This window comes from Gossypium arboreum, chromosome 6, assembly GCF_025698485.1.
Source record: "Gossypium arboreum isolate Shixiya-1 chromosome 6, ASM2569848v2, whole genome shotgun sequence".
Lineage (NCBI taxonomy): Eukaryota > Viridiplantae > Streptophyta > Magnoliopsida > Malvales > Malvaceae > Gossypium > Gossypium arboreum.
In genome coordinates, this window is record NC_069075.1 from 8,412,802 (window position 1) to 8,428,738 (window position 15,937).

At 35.9% G+C, this 15,937-nt stretch overlaps 1 protein-coding gene across 1 annotated transcript; it reads left to right on the forward strand.

Moving 5' to 3' along the window:
• The first annotated feature begins 14,923 nt into the window (after positions 1-14,923).
• LOC108485343 (uncharacterized) lies at positions 14,924-15,727 on the forward strand. Its single transcript, XM_017789157.1, has 2 exons — positions 14,924-15,229; positions 15,431-15,727. The coding sequence occupies exons 1-2, from the start codon at positions 14,924-14,926 to the stop codon at positions 15,725-15,727; spliced, it is 603 nt and encodes a 200-aa protein (XP_017644646.1).
• The last annotated feature ends 210 nt before the right edge of the window (positions 15,728-15,937 follow it).

Consider the following 15,937-nt stretch of genomic DNA (forward strand, 5'->3'; position numbering starts at 1 on the left):
CATTCTTAATATTATTATTAAATTATGAATTAATAAAATCATAATATATAATATTATAAAAATAATATATAACTACTTTATTATTTTTAAACACATATTTAATGTGCTAAATGTTCCATTATCCATTTATTTTTCCTTGCACTCTTTTTCTTCCTTTACTAAATTTCTTTTATCTTTTATATAATAAAAATCAAGTTTATATAATCTTCAATTGAGTTAATTGGAAGATTCGTCTACAACCATGGTTTGAATCAACATATTATCATATTTATAAACATATCATTTATATTTTATATAGTTAAATTAAAACACTTGTTCCTTATCAAACAAGCTGTAAGGAAAGTCACTCCAAGCTAAGGTGCTATATGTAAACAAGCATCAAAAGAGCACATAAAATATATATTTCAAAGTTTCATCACAAATTGGATTATCCTCCACATTCATGCAACCAAACATTGCAAATGACACACATATCTACATACAATTTACATTCTGATCAACTAAATGTTGGAAGAATACTCAATAGCGATACTTTTTCGAGTAATCTTTCAAACCACGGCCTTTCCATGCCTCACGGTATCTGATCCCAATGATGTCTCCGAACTTACATTCGTCCTTGAGAGCCAGTTAATCTTATTATTATCGATGCCAAGATCAATCATAATGTGCTTGTTTCGAAAAAAGTTCACTTTACATTAAATCGACAATAGCATCACATTCAAACTGTTTTATTAGCCGTATCCGATGACAATTAACACCAATTTACATCCCTTTAACAACGAATTTAACCTTTTCGATCAACAACAAAAACTAATATTTAACAACTATTTTTTCTTTTATTTCATACATGCAGCAGACCAATTGCTCTACATATTACAACACATTCAAATAAGAATTTATATCTTTGGAATAATGAGCTTTCAAGTGTAGTTTCAATGATCATTTAAGCATTTAATTGTCAAATTTTCACTTCACTACTAACAACCGAACTTAGTAAGAATAACATAATATTTTAGCTACTAAACTCGATTTATAAACCCCTACAACCATAGCTTACCTGCATGCAAACTTCAGAATTTAAACATGAGAATTTGCAAAGTTTCCTTTGAAAAACTCATTCACAAGCACATTCAATTTGTCTTATTTTGGACAGCACAAGACAGCAACATGCAGGGCATTTGTATCCCGCAAGAACACACTCAATAGTATTAAAATTTATTAGTTCATCACAACAACAATCCATGATTTTTAATCCAATAATACTTAATTATTTGATCCCAAAACTGAATAGCATAATGCAACAAATGAGACTGTCTTTACAGCCCTCAATCAACATGAAAATAGAACCATTAATTTGTTCAAATTTTGGACAGCAAAATAAGGGCACAAAATTGGATAGCAGTAATTTTTACACTATTTCCGAGCAGCATTTAAACTTACAATAAACGAATCTAGCTAATGCCAGATAGTAAGTAGCCTTGAAAATTTAAAGAACATTTTCAGCCATTAAGTCAAAACCGAAACATCAATTCTAATTTAATATATATATATATATATTAAGCATGAAAATAACAAAACGAGTTTAAAGAAAACTCACCATTAGCAACACTCAATTTGTACTTCTAAAATAACAAGTCATTCGGCAAATAAAACGTAGTTTACTCATTAACGACACATCATCAATATCAATCCCAGAGTTATACATTTTAACCACGGCACCAAAGCACTATAAATCACAGCTATAACCCCTCCTAATTTGTCATTTGAAGATACCACAATTTCATTATTAAGACCGTTTAAATTACGACAATTAATCCACTTTAGATAATGGTTTAAGACAACATAAATACTTACAGCATAAATGCTTACATTTTAATCAAGATCAAGCACTAGGAAATCTTAATTATAACTATGACATCTTCTAATTTCAGCTTAGGACATTAATATTTAATCAATTCCAGCAGCAGGTTACCTTAATTTCATTGCAAAAAGTCATATTCTGACAGCATGCATGGAGTTTGCATTCCTCGACAGTTCACTCAACAACTAACAATCATCAAGACTTTTCCTTCAATTTTCATCACACATACCAGCATTAGAGTACAATAAATCATTCAATAAATAACTTAAACTCACACCATAACCAACAACAATCATTTTTTTTATTTACAACCATTTCTTCAAATTTCCAACATGATTTATTTGCTCCTAACCAAATATCAACAGCAACTAATTGACAGTTTAATAATAAAATTCAGACAACTTAATTGAAGTCACCAACTAGTTTAATTCGACCTGACAATTAACTAAATGAGTAAGTGTGTGTAAATTTCAAGGAATACTTACCGAATTCTTCCTTACAAGCACAAAATTTCTCCTTGCCTTTACCACTTTAACCATCTCCTACCTCTCTAACTTCTTAATATGAAGAAACAACTATTTAATATGCCAAATCCATGGCCTCTCCCTCCATGCTAAAAGACAATGAGCAACCCTTTTTGAACCCCCTGTGATGCCTATGATTCCTCAACAACAATGCCATGATCAAATTACAACATAAACCAAAATATCAGACTTTTTAGGGAAAAATAGATAAATACTATGATCTAAGCACAAAGATGAAAGGATCATCTTCCAAAAGAAAAAAAACTAGGTCATGCCATTAAGTAGAACTTGTGAGATCTCGCTTTAATTCCCAAAAGGCTCTTTCAATCTAAGTGCAAACCGCAACAAATTAAACCCAATAAACCTAATTGAAAATTTTTGCGAAATTAAAATTTCTCCTAAAAGAGGAAAAATTCTTCCACAGGAATTCAGAATCAAAACTGAAATTCGAAAGATCAAAAGGTATTTCTCTAAATCCAATGAAAAAAAACAATCAAAAATCAACATTGAGAAACCAGAAAGAAAATAGAGGAAGAAAAGTAATGGGAAATTGGAACGATTAAAAAGAGGTACCCTTGGACATTCTTGAGGGTTTGATTAAACCTGGAATCAAGGCTTTATTTGTGACGCTAATCTTCTTCACCATGGCTGCTGCTGCTGGTCTTTCAAACCCCTCTTCTTGCTCACTCCAAACGTTCTATACAGGTATATTGGGAGAATGGTGAGGGTAAATAGAAAGTAATAAGAAAAAGTTTAAATAAAACAGAGAAATTTCATATCGCACGATAGATTTGTTGAAAAACTCTCAGATAGGAGTAGGGAATTTGAAGAGATGTGAGATGGGTAGAAAAGGAAAGAAAAATAATTTTTTGTATTACTGGAAGCGTTGAATAGCCATTCATTAGTGATGGCGTTGAATTGCTATTCGGTGATTTTGAGGAATAATCTTTGTAATAGCTATTCCATTGAATAGGCTTCTGACCAACCAAACCCCTGAATAAGATCATTGTGTTGAATAAGGGAGGAATGGCTAAGCCATTCATGTGAACCAAACAAGGCCTTAGGTTTTTCAAGAACAAAATGAAAACGTTTTTTAAGCAAAAAAAATATATTTTAAAATAGGCTTTGTTTAAATAATAAAGTAAAACAGCATGGGGTTTGGAAAAAGTAAAGCAGAGGGTTTGGAAGTCCGCGCATTTCCTCTTAAATGGGTGATTTGTGCAATTAGTCCCCCACTTTCGCACCAGCTCTCAATTGGCCCTATTTGCATATTATTTGTTTTTTCATTTTTTCTCTGAAATTTCTGTGTTGTTGCTATTTGGCCTGCGCTGCGTTTTGGAGATCTGGATCATTTGCGTTTTCAGTCCTTGTGAATTTGTGCGCATTGAATTGTGGTCCTTAGTTTTAATTTGATGTTCTATTTATTCATAAATTATCTCTTTTAAGTTTAGTTTATTTCAATTGAGTTTACCTACTATTTCAATATGTGTTTATTTTATTTCACTGTGCTAAATTTAAATATCCCCATACGTTTTTTTATTTACACATCATTTAGTTATATATATATATATATATATTATTGACGTTATATTATTTTATATATATATTTTTTCCCTTTAGAAAGCTTTTTTTATATAAACTTTATTCATCACTTTTATTAATTCAAATACTTTTTATATATTTGTATTCTTATACACCAATTATTTATATTAAGTCTTTTTATGTAAATTAATATGTGTATTATTTTGTATATTATTTATTTTAAAGTTCAATTGTATTTTATTAAATATATTTTATTTATTTATATTTTTTTCTCTTTTAAAATCCTTGTATATATGACTTGTTTTAAAATCTTTGTGTTGTTTGTATAGTAATGTTTTTATATTTTCTTTCTGCCCAATTGTTCATTTAATTTTATTTTGAAACTTGATATTTCTTTAGTGTAATTTGCATGGAATTTCCTCTAAGTCGGCTTTTAATTTATTAGCTTTCGATTATTAATGATTTATATAGCATATAATATGTTGCCACTGCATGTACCTTAACTCATTCCTTTGTGTTTCTCATTACTTATTCATGTAATATTATTGCCTCGAATTTTTATTTCATGCCCAATACTAAGCTTGTATGCTCGTTATTGCATCATGATTTTGAAATTCCAACTTTTCGCCCAACACCAATTGTTTTTATCTCCAAACAAACCAAAAAAGTATATTTTGACTCGGTTTTTATAAATGTTTATTTGAATTTTCCCAAAACAAGGCAATGTTTCGTGCTTGGAAATTCGAGAGATCGTGCCCTAACGTGCTGGGTTTGGATTTACCGTTTGACCAAATAACCAAATACCCTTTTTTTTAAATTTTGTTGCATATTTTGGAAATCTTGAGATGATCTCAGTTTTTGGAGGCTTAAAATATCGTGTCCTAACGAGATGGATGTGGTATTTTATTTCTTTGGAACGAGTGAATCTTGAAATCCGACTCAAGTTGTTCACACATTTTTAAGGGGATCGTATTCATCGCATATTTTGGAAATCTTGAGGCGATCTCAGTTTTTGAAGGCTTAAAATATCGTGTCCTAACGTGCTGGATGTGGTATTTTATTCCTTTGGAACAAGTGAATCTTAAAATCCAACTCGAGTTGTTTACGCATTTTTAAGGGGATCGTATTTTAACATTTTTCCTTCAGATTTCAATGATAGGACATTAAATCATTAATTGGTACCAATTTTGGGCGTTACGAGGGTGTTAACCCTTCCTCGTGCGTAACCGACTTCCGAACCTGTTTTCTCAATTTTCGTAGACCTAAAATTATTGTTTTAATAAATTAAATGTTTTATTAAAATGATCAATCTCAAGGTGATCCGATTACACCTCAAAAAAGGATCGGTGGCGACTCCATACTTCGTTTTGAAAAGTCGATTCCTGTTTTTCAAAATAAAAACGATTTCGACAGTTTGGCGACTCCACTAGGGACAATAAAAGAGTCAAGCCGTAAAATTGATTATTTTTTGTCCTTTTGTTGAAAATTAAAAGTTTGGTTTTTTAAACATACGTTCCTTTTATTGCATGTCATGGGTTTTATGGTCTTTGTCATTTTACTCGTGTTTTGCATTATTTTTTTTATATATCCCTTCGCATCATCTTGCATGACCGTTGTGGTCGCACTTTTTTAAGTGGGAGTGAGAAACTACGCCTTCGTTAGGTTTTCACCTCCACGTGGACTAGTGGACTACTTCTGGGATACATCCGTACCTATGTCTTCATGAGGTTTTCACCTCCGCATGGCCATAAGGAAATGTATTCCCTTGAACTGAACTCAATCCAAATGAGCCTATAATGGATAAGGGTTGAGGAATCTGCTGGTTCAGGTACCCTTTTCTTAGAACTGAGCTATATATAGTGAACTTTAGGAGCCGCCCTAGGTAGAGCTATGTTGAACCCTAGCGATTACCCAGTTAGGTGTTTGATTATTTTCTATTTTGCTTTGATTTTTTATTTTTCGATACTAACTTGTTGTGTTTTGTTGTGGTTATGTTTGTATGTCATTTCATATTAAAGAGGTGTCGATTTTTGTTCAATTGCTAAATTAAAAAGCTAATTATAGAGAGTGGATTCCTTGATAAAGTAGAGGATAATGCGGCTGTCCGTATGTAGTCAGAGAAGATGCAACTTGAGAAAGGGGATAGCCTAACTGAAGGGTATACATCGGGGTTGTTGGACTTCACTCGCATCAATGTGACCCAAAACGAGTTCCAGGAGTTGAGGGATATAAGGGCTCATTGGGATGATGAGAATAAGCAGTTGTTCTATCAAAGTTATGGCGACTTGCCCTACTTACTCGATGTCAAGGTGGACAAGTACTTGTTCCGGGCTATGGCTCAGTTTTGAAACCCAGCGTATAGTTGCTTCACCTTCGGGAAGGTGGACTTGGTGCCTACTGTGGAGGAGTATATAGCTTTGCTTCGTTGTCCAAGGGTTCAAGTCGACAAAATTTAGTCCAAGCCTGCTAGTGCCCCGGCTTTTATAAAGAAGTTAATGAGTATCACCGGGATGAGTGAACAGTGGGTTATAGCCCGAATTCAGCAAAAAGGTGATGGTAAATGCATTCCATAGGTAAGTCTGAGGGACATGATTGTAGCACATCGGGACATGAAAAGGAAAGTTGACACCTTCGCCTTGAGTATCTATGGTTTGGTGATTTTTCCCAAAGCTTTAAGACATATAGATGAAGCAATTACCGATTTCTTTGATCTACTTGACAAAGGGGTCACACCGGTGCCTGCAATTCTAGTTGAGACATTCAGATCTTTGAATGCATGTTGAAGAGCAAGTGAGGGAAGATTTATAGGGTGTGTGCAATTGCTTGCTTGGTTCCACAGCCATTTCTGGAAAGTGGATAAAGTTTTCTACCGGGTTTTCTCTGAGAGTTATTCCCCGTTAAAGGAGATAACAGCCATGTCCAGGAGAGATGACATATCAGAAGAAAATTAGATCGCGCTCCTCCGAAATCTTCAGGAAGAAGATGTTGAGTGGAGAGCTTCTTGGTTTATTCCAGATGAGATCCTCTATCGGTGTGGAAGTTTTGATTTGGTACCCCTGCCTGAAATTTAGGGAACTGTTGGATATGTCCCTCTGCTCGTTTTAAGACAATACAAGTCAAGGCAATTTATACCGATGACACATGGATTAGCCCAGAGTGAGTTCGCGTATAGGGAGAACAATTATAAGAAGAAGGTTCGAGAGATTTCTGATGCTTGGAAACAGACACGCCGGATGAAGAGATTGGCTGTTGGATCAATGACGACTCCTAAATATAAGGGGTGGTTGAGTAAAAAAGTTAATGATAATATCCCTGAGCCGAGTTTGGAGGATGTTCGTGCGATGGAATAATATTTGCAAGTAATACCCTCCGAGCTTGAAATCGTAAAACGGGACTTCGAAGAGAGAAATACGGAGTTAGGGAAAAAGATAGAACAGTTGGAGGAAGAAAAGATGCATTTGAGTTTGGATGTCGATGTTCAGAAACTCGAGGCTAAAAAGTTGGGGAAAGGGAAAAGAAGAATTGAGGAAGACTTGAACAGTTTGAAAACTGATTACAAGAAACTGCGTATGTCGATGAGAACTGCCGGATTGGGGAAGACGTCAGAACAGTGGCGACAGAAAATTCAGGAAGAAAAGGCTAGAACAGATCAATGGGAGAAGAGATTCCATGATGCTCGAGCACGTGAAAATGCTTTAAAAAAGAGCTTGGTTGAAGGTCAAGATGAGAAGAAGATGTTGATAGCTCGGGTAGCAGATTTAGAGAAGGCACTGCATCAGTATCGTGGTCGTAACTCTGACATTGAATTAAGGGTTAGCATGAACAGGATCGAGGATTTGAAAGGAAAAGTGGGAGAACTTGAGACTACACTACAGAACTGTGAGCTTCGAATTGAATTCCTTGAGTCGAACAATGAGCAGTGGAAAGAACAGCTCCATCGATCAGAAGACCAAGTCAGGGAAAGTGATTATATCATGGGTGAGGCCGTGGCTCAAATTCGAGAAGTGGCCAATCATTTACAGACCTTAGCAGTTCAAGCTGATGTGCTAAGTGTAAAGTATGAGTTAGACCGGGGTCGTGAGCTAGCTTGCCTTCTTAAGAAAGTTAAAACTTTGAGCATTAGGGCTAAGCCGTATATATGATCTGTTTTATGTAAAGGATTTTAATTTTTAATAAAGTTTTTAAATGAAATTGAATCAGAATCGACGTCTCTTTAGTTGTACATTTATCTCATACATTTGCATTTCATTGCATCATGTGCATTAAATTTCACAAAAAGAACCTTAATTAATTAAAAAAATTATATTATAGTTACCCTAGAACATCAATACTACACACAGAAAAAGACCAAAGCTATAGATTAAAGGTTGGAAAAATTGGAGCAAATGCAGAAAGAAATGCAAGAATAGATGTAAGCGCAAATGCAAGAGCAATTAGCTAAGGTCTAGCAAGATATAAAAGATCAAATGCTAGAATCTCAAAGGAGTATGATGAGTGAATTGACTCAGCTACTAGTTGGAAGGCCAGAACAAGGGAAGAGTCCCATGGTCAATGCTGAAGATGATAGCGGAATTCTAGCTTACTGTAATATCCTGATTTTGGGCCTAGTCGGAATAGTGGTTTCGTGACCACAAAATCTGAGATATAAATAATTATTTTATGATTATTTTAAGGTCTATGATATGATTGCATGATTGTGTGAAAATTTCGTGAAGAAATTTTATGCATAAAGTGCTTAATTTGAAATTTGGGACTAAATTGAATAAATTGCAAAACTTGTGTTCTAGAAGTATTTTGCATAAAATTGAATTAGATTATTAATTAGAGGTCCTTAAAGAGTAATTTTACCAATTTCTAAGTCTATGGACAAAAATTGGACATGGATGGAATTTTGGAAAGTTTAGTAGTAAGGGCATTTTGGTCATTTAGGGTAAAATGAATTAAAATACAAAATTAAAAGCCAATTTTGCTCATCTTCAACCCCATGGCCGAATATAGCAAGGAGAAACCATGGCTAGGGTTTTCAAGCTTCCAAGCTCGATTGTAAGTCCGTTCTAGCCTCGTTTTAATGATTTTTACGTTTTTGGAGTCCCTTAGCTCGATTTAGCTTATGCTAGCAATAATTTAACCTAGGGTTTATATTTGGAAAAATACCCATAGGTGAAATTTGTGTATTTTGGTGTTTTATGATAGAATATGAGGTTTTAAATTATGTTAGACAACTTGTGCTACTCGGTTTTAAGTGAAAACGAGCAAAAGGGCTTAATCGGTAAAAATACCTAATAGTCATAAGTACATGTTAGAGTGAGAATTTGATGTTGCCATAGAAGGAAAAATGATCAGCATGTCATAAAACATAAGAAAATAGGCTGAATTTTAATTTACGAGCTTTGGGGCAAAAGTGTAAATATGCAAAAGTTTAGGGGCAAAATTGTAATTTTTCCAAAATATGATTTTGGGTCAATTTGAATAATGTGAGTCCTAATTAGACTATATTTTAAATGATAGAGCAAGGAAAACTGAAATTGGGCTAAAATGGGGAAAATACCAAGTTGTGGACGAAATGGTAAAAATAGCCATTTTCGCATACGAGGTAAGTTCATATGTAAATGTTGGTAACATAGTTATTATTTTAAATGTTTTAATGTTTTTAAATGATATGATAATTATTATGAAATATTATACTTGTGATAATTGTTTGATAATATGTCAAATTATGTGATATACTTGGAAAATATGAAATACTACCGAGTATCGATATCGGCATTCCGTAGAAGATGGTTGAGACACATGATTGGGAAAAAGGTCCCGTTGAACCTTAGGAATGGATTAGGATACAAGTGACATGTCACTGGGATATTTGGGCATCCGAACTCGTTGAGTTGAGTCCGAGTTCACTTATGGATGCGGCGTCCGAACTCGTTGAGTTGAGTCCGAGTTCGTGAGATGTAACTAGGCATCCGAACTCGTTGAGTTGAGTCCGAGTTCACTTATGGATGCGAACGCCGAGCTCGTTGAGTTGAGTCCGAGTTCACTTATGGGCGGGTTACATGGTAGCTTGGCTACATATGTGGCACTTATGTGCAAACTTTCCATGTATCCGAATTATATTCGATGTGTTCAACGGGTAAAGTTCTACTCAAATGGAGGAATACTCAAGATGAAAGGGACGTATTGGTAAGTGTTGTGAAATGGATACTTTGAACAGGTATGTACTTAACCCTCGGGTTGAAAACTCGATATAACAACAATATGGTAAGATGATAAATGAAAAGGTGATATGAATGCCTTGGTGATGATTATGCAAATGATGTTTTATGTTTGCTTATATGGTTATGTTACTTGCTATTTGCATGTGAGCTTACTAAGCATTTATGCTTACTCCTCCTTTTCATTCCTTGTAGTGTTGACAAGCCAGCTCGAAATCGGAAACGGTCGGAGGCACGCTCACACTATCCGTATACCATCTTGGCATAATGGCTTGTATATTTTGAGTATGGCATGTATAGCATTATAATCATTTTGTATATATGGTCTTATGATATGGTTATTGAGTGGTATGGAAATAGAAATGCTTGGTAATGATTAGCCATTGGAATGGCTAATCATGATCATATTTGGTATTATGTATGTCAAATTGCTAGCTAATCCATGGAAACCATGAAATAGGTAAAATTTACCATAAAATAGATTCAGACAGCAGCAGTGACATGAGTTTAAAAATCACTAAAATAGTAGAAATGGAATTAAATAATGAATAAGTTATGGAATCGAAGTTTGATGAGTCTATTTTCATATGGAATAAGCGAAACAGGTATATGAGCTATATTTTATGAGATGTTTAAATTTTTGTGAAACAGGGCCAGAGCGATTTCTGGATCCCCTGTTCTGAATTTGGAAATTCACCATAAATTTTACAAAGATAATTAGAAGTCATGCTTTATATGTACAGATTCCTTATTGAGTCTAGTTTTATTATAGATAAACGGCATAGTCATTGAAGCTCTGTACAGGGAGATATCTGATTCGTAATACACAGAGGTCAGAGTAGTTGAACCCTGAAACAGGGGAGACTTTAACTAATAAACTGTACTAATTGGCCCAACTAAAAATTCTAGAAAAAAATTAGTAGATATATATATGAGTCTAGTTTCAGCAAAAATTTACGGAATTATATTTCGAGTTTTGTAACTCGAGATATGATTTTTAAAGCGACTGTGATGCAGTTAGCCAGCTTGTCTGGAAATTTTAAAATGAATTGTATGAGCTGTTTAATTAATGAATTAAGTCCGTTAACACCTCGTGTTCGACTCCGGCAACGGTCTCGGGTACGGGGTGTTACACTTACCCTCCGGGTTTTACCCCAAGAAATACCCTATTGCCTCTGCAAAAGGTGTCTGTCAGTATCAAATCCTAATATCAGACTGGTACTTCGGCACCGATAAATGTCCCAACAAGCTCATGTTCTAACCTCGAAGACCATTCGGCAAATCCTACAGTCCCTGACTTTGATGAGGTCGCGGAAGTAGGAAAGGCAGGAGCAGAATTTCCAAAGTGACTAGAATACCGATATAAATGGTTGGAGGAAAAATTTAGGGCGTTGGAAAGCGCTGATTATCATTGAGGAATGGATGCCAAGGAATTGAGCCTGGTCCTAGATCTGGTACTCCCTCCGAAGTTCAAAATGCTAGAATTTGGAAAATACAATGGAACTAGTTGCCCTAAGGCTCATATCGCGATGTTTTGTCAAAGAATGACTGGTCATGTCAATAATGATCAGTTATTGATCCACTATTTCCAGGATAGTTTGACTGGGGCTGCAGCCAAATGGTACAATCAGTTGAATCGTAGCCAAGTTAAATCGTGGAAAGACTTAGCACAGGCCTTTATGAAACAATATAGCCATGTGACTGACATAGTGCCTGATAAGATCATATTACAGAACATGGAGAAGAATTCAAATGAAAGTTTCAGGCAATATGCTCAGAGATGGAAGGAGATTGCTACACAATTCCAACCCCCACTGTTGGCAAAAGAAACAACCATGCTTTTCATTAATACCTTGAACGCACCTTTTATTAATCACATGTTGGGAAGCGCAACTAAGAGTTTTGCAGATATAGTTATATCTGGTGAAATGATTGAGAATGCAATAACGTGCGGAAAGATAGAGGCAGGGGAAAGCACCAGAAGGTCGGCCCCGAAAAAAAAAGAAAATGAGGTTAGCAATGTGAACATGGGTTATACGAAACTAATCACGGTAAATCAACTGAAAGTGGTAGCCATGGGCTAGCAAGCTTCGCCAAGGCAGGAGCTCAATACAAAGCAGAACACGGAGAAGCCTCAGTTTACTCTCATTCCAGTAACATATCGAGAGCTGTACAAAAGTTTGTTTGATGCACACATCGTATCTCTTTTCTACTTAAACCACTGCAACCCCCATACCCCAAGTGGTATGATGCAAGTGCTCAATGTAAATATCATGCTGGAATAGCGGGACACTTGATAGAGAACTGCACCTCTTTTAAGAGGGTAGTCGAAAGGCTCATCAACATGGGTGTTGTGAAATTCAATGATGCACCTGGTGTAAAAAATCTGTTACCCAATCATACTGATAAAGGGGTAAACACTATAGTCAAGAATATAAGGAGGAGAATTAAGTTGGATGTGGCAGAAGTAAGAACCCCGATGAGAGAGTTTTTGAAGATGATGGTAGAGAAAGGTCTAGTCATGCAAGACTTTCGGAGAAAATCCCGAGAAGCAGGGAACTATTGTGAGTTCCATAAAGAGGAGGACTATGAGATAGAAACATGTAATGAATTTAGGGCTCTGGTACAAGCTCTAATGGACAACAAAGAACTGGAGTTCTTTGAGTTTACTAAGAAGGAAGATGTATGCACCTCGGATGAGGGGTTGATAGAGAGGGTTTTTGAGGTCAATCACCCGGTGGTGATTATTACGCGACCAAAAATTAATGAAGTTGAGGCAAAAATTACACCGAAAGTTGTAATTCAGAGACCTACGGCTTTTTTTTATAAGGATAGCAAAAAGGTGCCTTAGAATTACAACTGTAATGTGACATATTCAGGAAATGAGAGTCTGGTCAGCATGCCAAGTATAAAAGACGAGCCTGGAAAAGGAAAGTCTGTGATGATTGAACAAGGGGAAGAGAAGACAAAACCATTGGTTAATGAACCAGTAACCGAAGATGAAGTTAAAGAATTTTTTAAGTTCTTAAAACACAGTGAGTATAGTGTTGTGGAACAGTTACACAAGCAGCCGACACGCATATCAGTACTAACTCTGCTCCAAAATCCAAAGGTACAACGTAATGCGTTGATGAAGGTGTTGAACGAAACCTATGTTGCTGAAGACATCTCGGTGAACAAGCTAGATCGTCTTATCAGCAACATAAGCGTCGATAACTTTATCTCCCTTAGTGACGATGAAATACCACCAATGGGCATGGGATCCATCAAGGCTTTGCACATCACCACTCGCTGCAAAGGATATACACTGCTGGAGATATTAATTGATAATGGGTCAGCGCTGAATGTTTTGCCCTTATCCACATTAAATAGGTTACCAATAGACAGCTTTCATATGAAGACATGCCAGAACATAGTGAGGACATTTGATGGCACTGAGAGGAAAGTGATGGGAATGATTGAGGTACCTCTGCTGATCGGACAAAACACATACGAGGTAGATTTCCTTGTGATGGATATTACGCCTTCTTATAATTGCTTGTTGGGGAAGCCTTGGATTCACTCGACAGGGGCAGTACCGCCATCATTGCAGCAATAGTTAAAGTTGGTGACGGAGGGCCATTTGATAACGATAAATGCTGAGGATGACATTATTGCATCCATTACTAGTAGTGCACTGTATATAGAAAATGATGATGAAGCAATTGAGTGTTCCTTTCGGTCATTGGAGTTTGTAAATGCAACTTTCATCATTGAAGGGGGCAGGGTCCCAATGCCAAGAATATTTGAAGTTACGAGGATGAGCTTGCAATTTACAGTGAGAAAGGGAGCATTGCCTGGAAGAGAACTTGGAAAGTATCTTCATGGACGAGTTGAGGTACCGGTTTTGGCTGATAAACAAGATTGCTTTGGCTTAGGGTATAGGCCAGATGCAAAGCAGAAAAGAAATGAGATGGAAATGAGGTAGAAGAGACGAAGAGTAAGACTGAATGGGGCAGAAGTCGAGTGGGAATCAATGAATTTTCCCCATATATCCTATACATTTGTCTTAAGTGGAGTTATTTATCCTAAATTGAAGATGAAAAGAGAGGGAACAGTTAAAGATGCAACGGAAAATTTGAATATCAATGTCATATCTGAAGAGAAATTGATGAAACATGATTTAGCAAGCATTCGCCCTTACGAGCCTGGAAATGATCTAAACAACTACACTACGAAGGAAATTCCTGTAGTTTTTAGTGCTAATACAGAGTAATGCTCAAAACACACTTGTTGTTTAAAGCCTAGAAGCAATAATAATCTTTTGCGAAATAGGGTCATGTTCAAAACATTTATTTCAATATAAATACACTTTCATGTCTTATTCTGAGCAAATATTCTTTTATCTTGAGCAAACTTTATTTTCTTAGATTTCATTTATAATCATACCATACAAATAAAGTTATACTTAGGTTCATTTGTTTGTTGGATATTCTTTCGTTCCTACAATAGGTCTCTAGATATCAATGGCATGAGTGATACTGTTACAAACCCGGAGTTCCTTTTTGAGCAAGGCGTGTGTCTGGAGGGATCTCAGGATTTTGAAGATGATGAAGACTGTAGATTTGTTAAAGATGGTAGAACAAGAAGAGAAACAAATTCTACCCCATAAAGAGACAATCGAGAATGTAACCTTAGAAGAGGGGAAAGAGGTGAACATTGGAACTTGCATAACTGAGGAAACAAGACGGGACCTCATTGATTTACTATAAGAGTTCAAAGATATCTTCGCATGGTCGTATCAGGACATGCTTGGGTTAAGTGCTGATGTTGCAGTGCATCGCGTCCCTATAAAAAAAGAGTGCAAGCCTATTCAACAAAAGCTTCGAAGGATGAGACCCGATGTTGCAGTAAAAATAAGAGAAGATGTCCGAAAACAATTTGATGCTGGGTTCTTGCAAGTTGTTAATTACTCAAAATGGGTAGCTAACGTTGTCCTCATCCTTAAGAAAGATGGAAAGATGAGGATGACTGTAGATTACAGGGACTTAAACAAGGCTAGCCCAAAGAACAACTTCCCCCTGCCTCACATCGACACTTTGGTGGACAACACGGTAAGTAACTCGTTGTTCTCCTTTATGGAGGGTTTCTCTAGATACAATCAGATAAAGATGCATCCTGAACACATGGAAAAGACCATATTCATAACCTTATAGGGGACTTTTTGCTATAGAGTGATGTCATTTGGGTTAAAGAATGCGGGAGTAATGTATCAAAGAGCCATGGTAACCTTGTTTCACAACATGATGCATAAGGAAATTGAGGTCTACTTCGATGATATGATCGCAAAATCCCAAACAGAAAAGGAGCACATACAGGTTTTGAGGAAATTGTTCTTGAGATTGAAGAAGTTTCAGCTAAAGCTCAATCCAACAAAATGTACTTTTGGAGCTAGGTCAGGGAAGCTACTTGGTTTCATAGTCAGCAAAAAGAGAATTGAGGTCGACCCTAACAAAGTCAAGGCTATACAAAAATTGCCTCCGCCGCGCACTCAAAAAGAAGTTCGAGTTTTCTTAGGAAGACTAAATTATATTGCCCGATTCATTTCATAGCTGACTGAGAAATATGACCCCATATTTCACCGGTGCTAATGCCACCTAACCCTGGTAAGCCGTTGATATTGTATTTGATAATATTTGAAAATTCAATGGGATGTGTGCTCGGTCAACATGATGAGATAGGAAAGAAAGAAAAGGCGATATACTATCTCAGTAAGAAATTCACTGAGTGTGAAATGAGATAATCGTCAATTGAGAAATTAT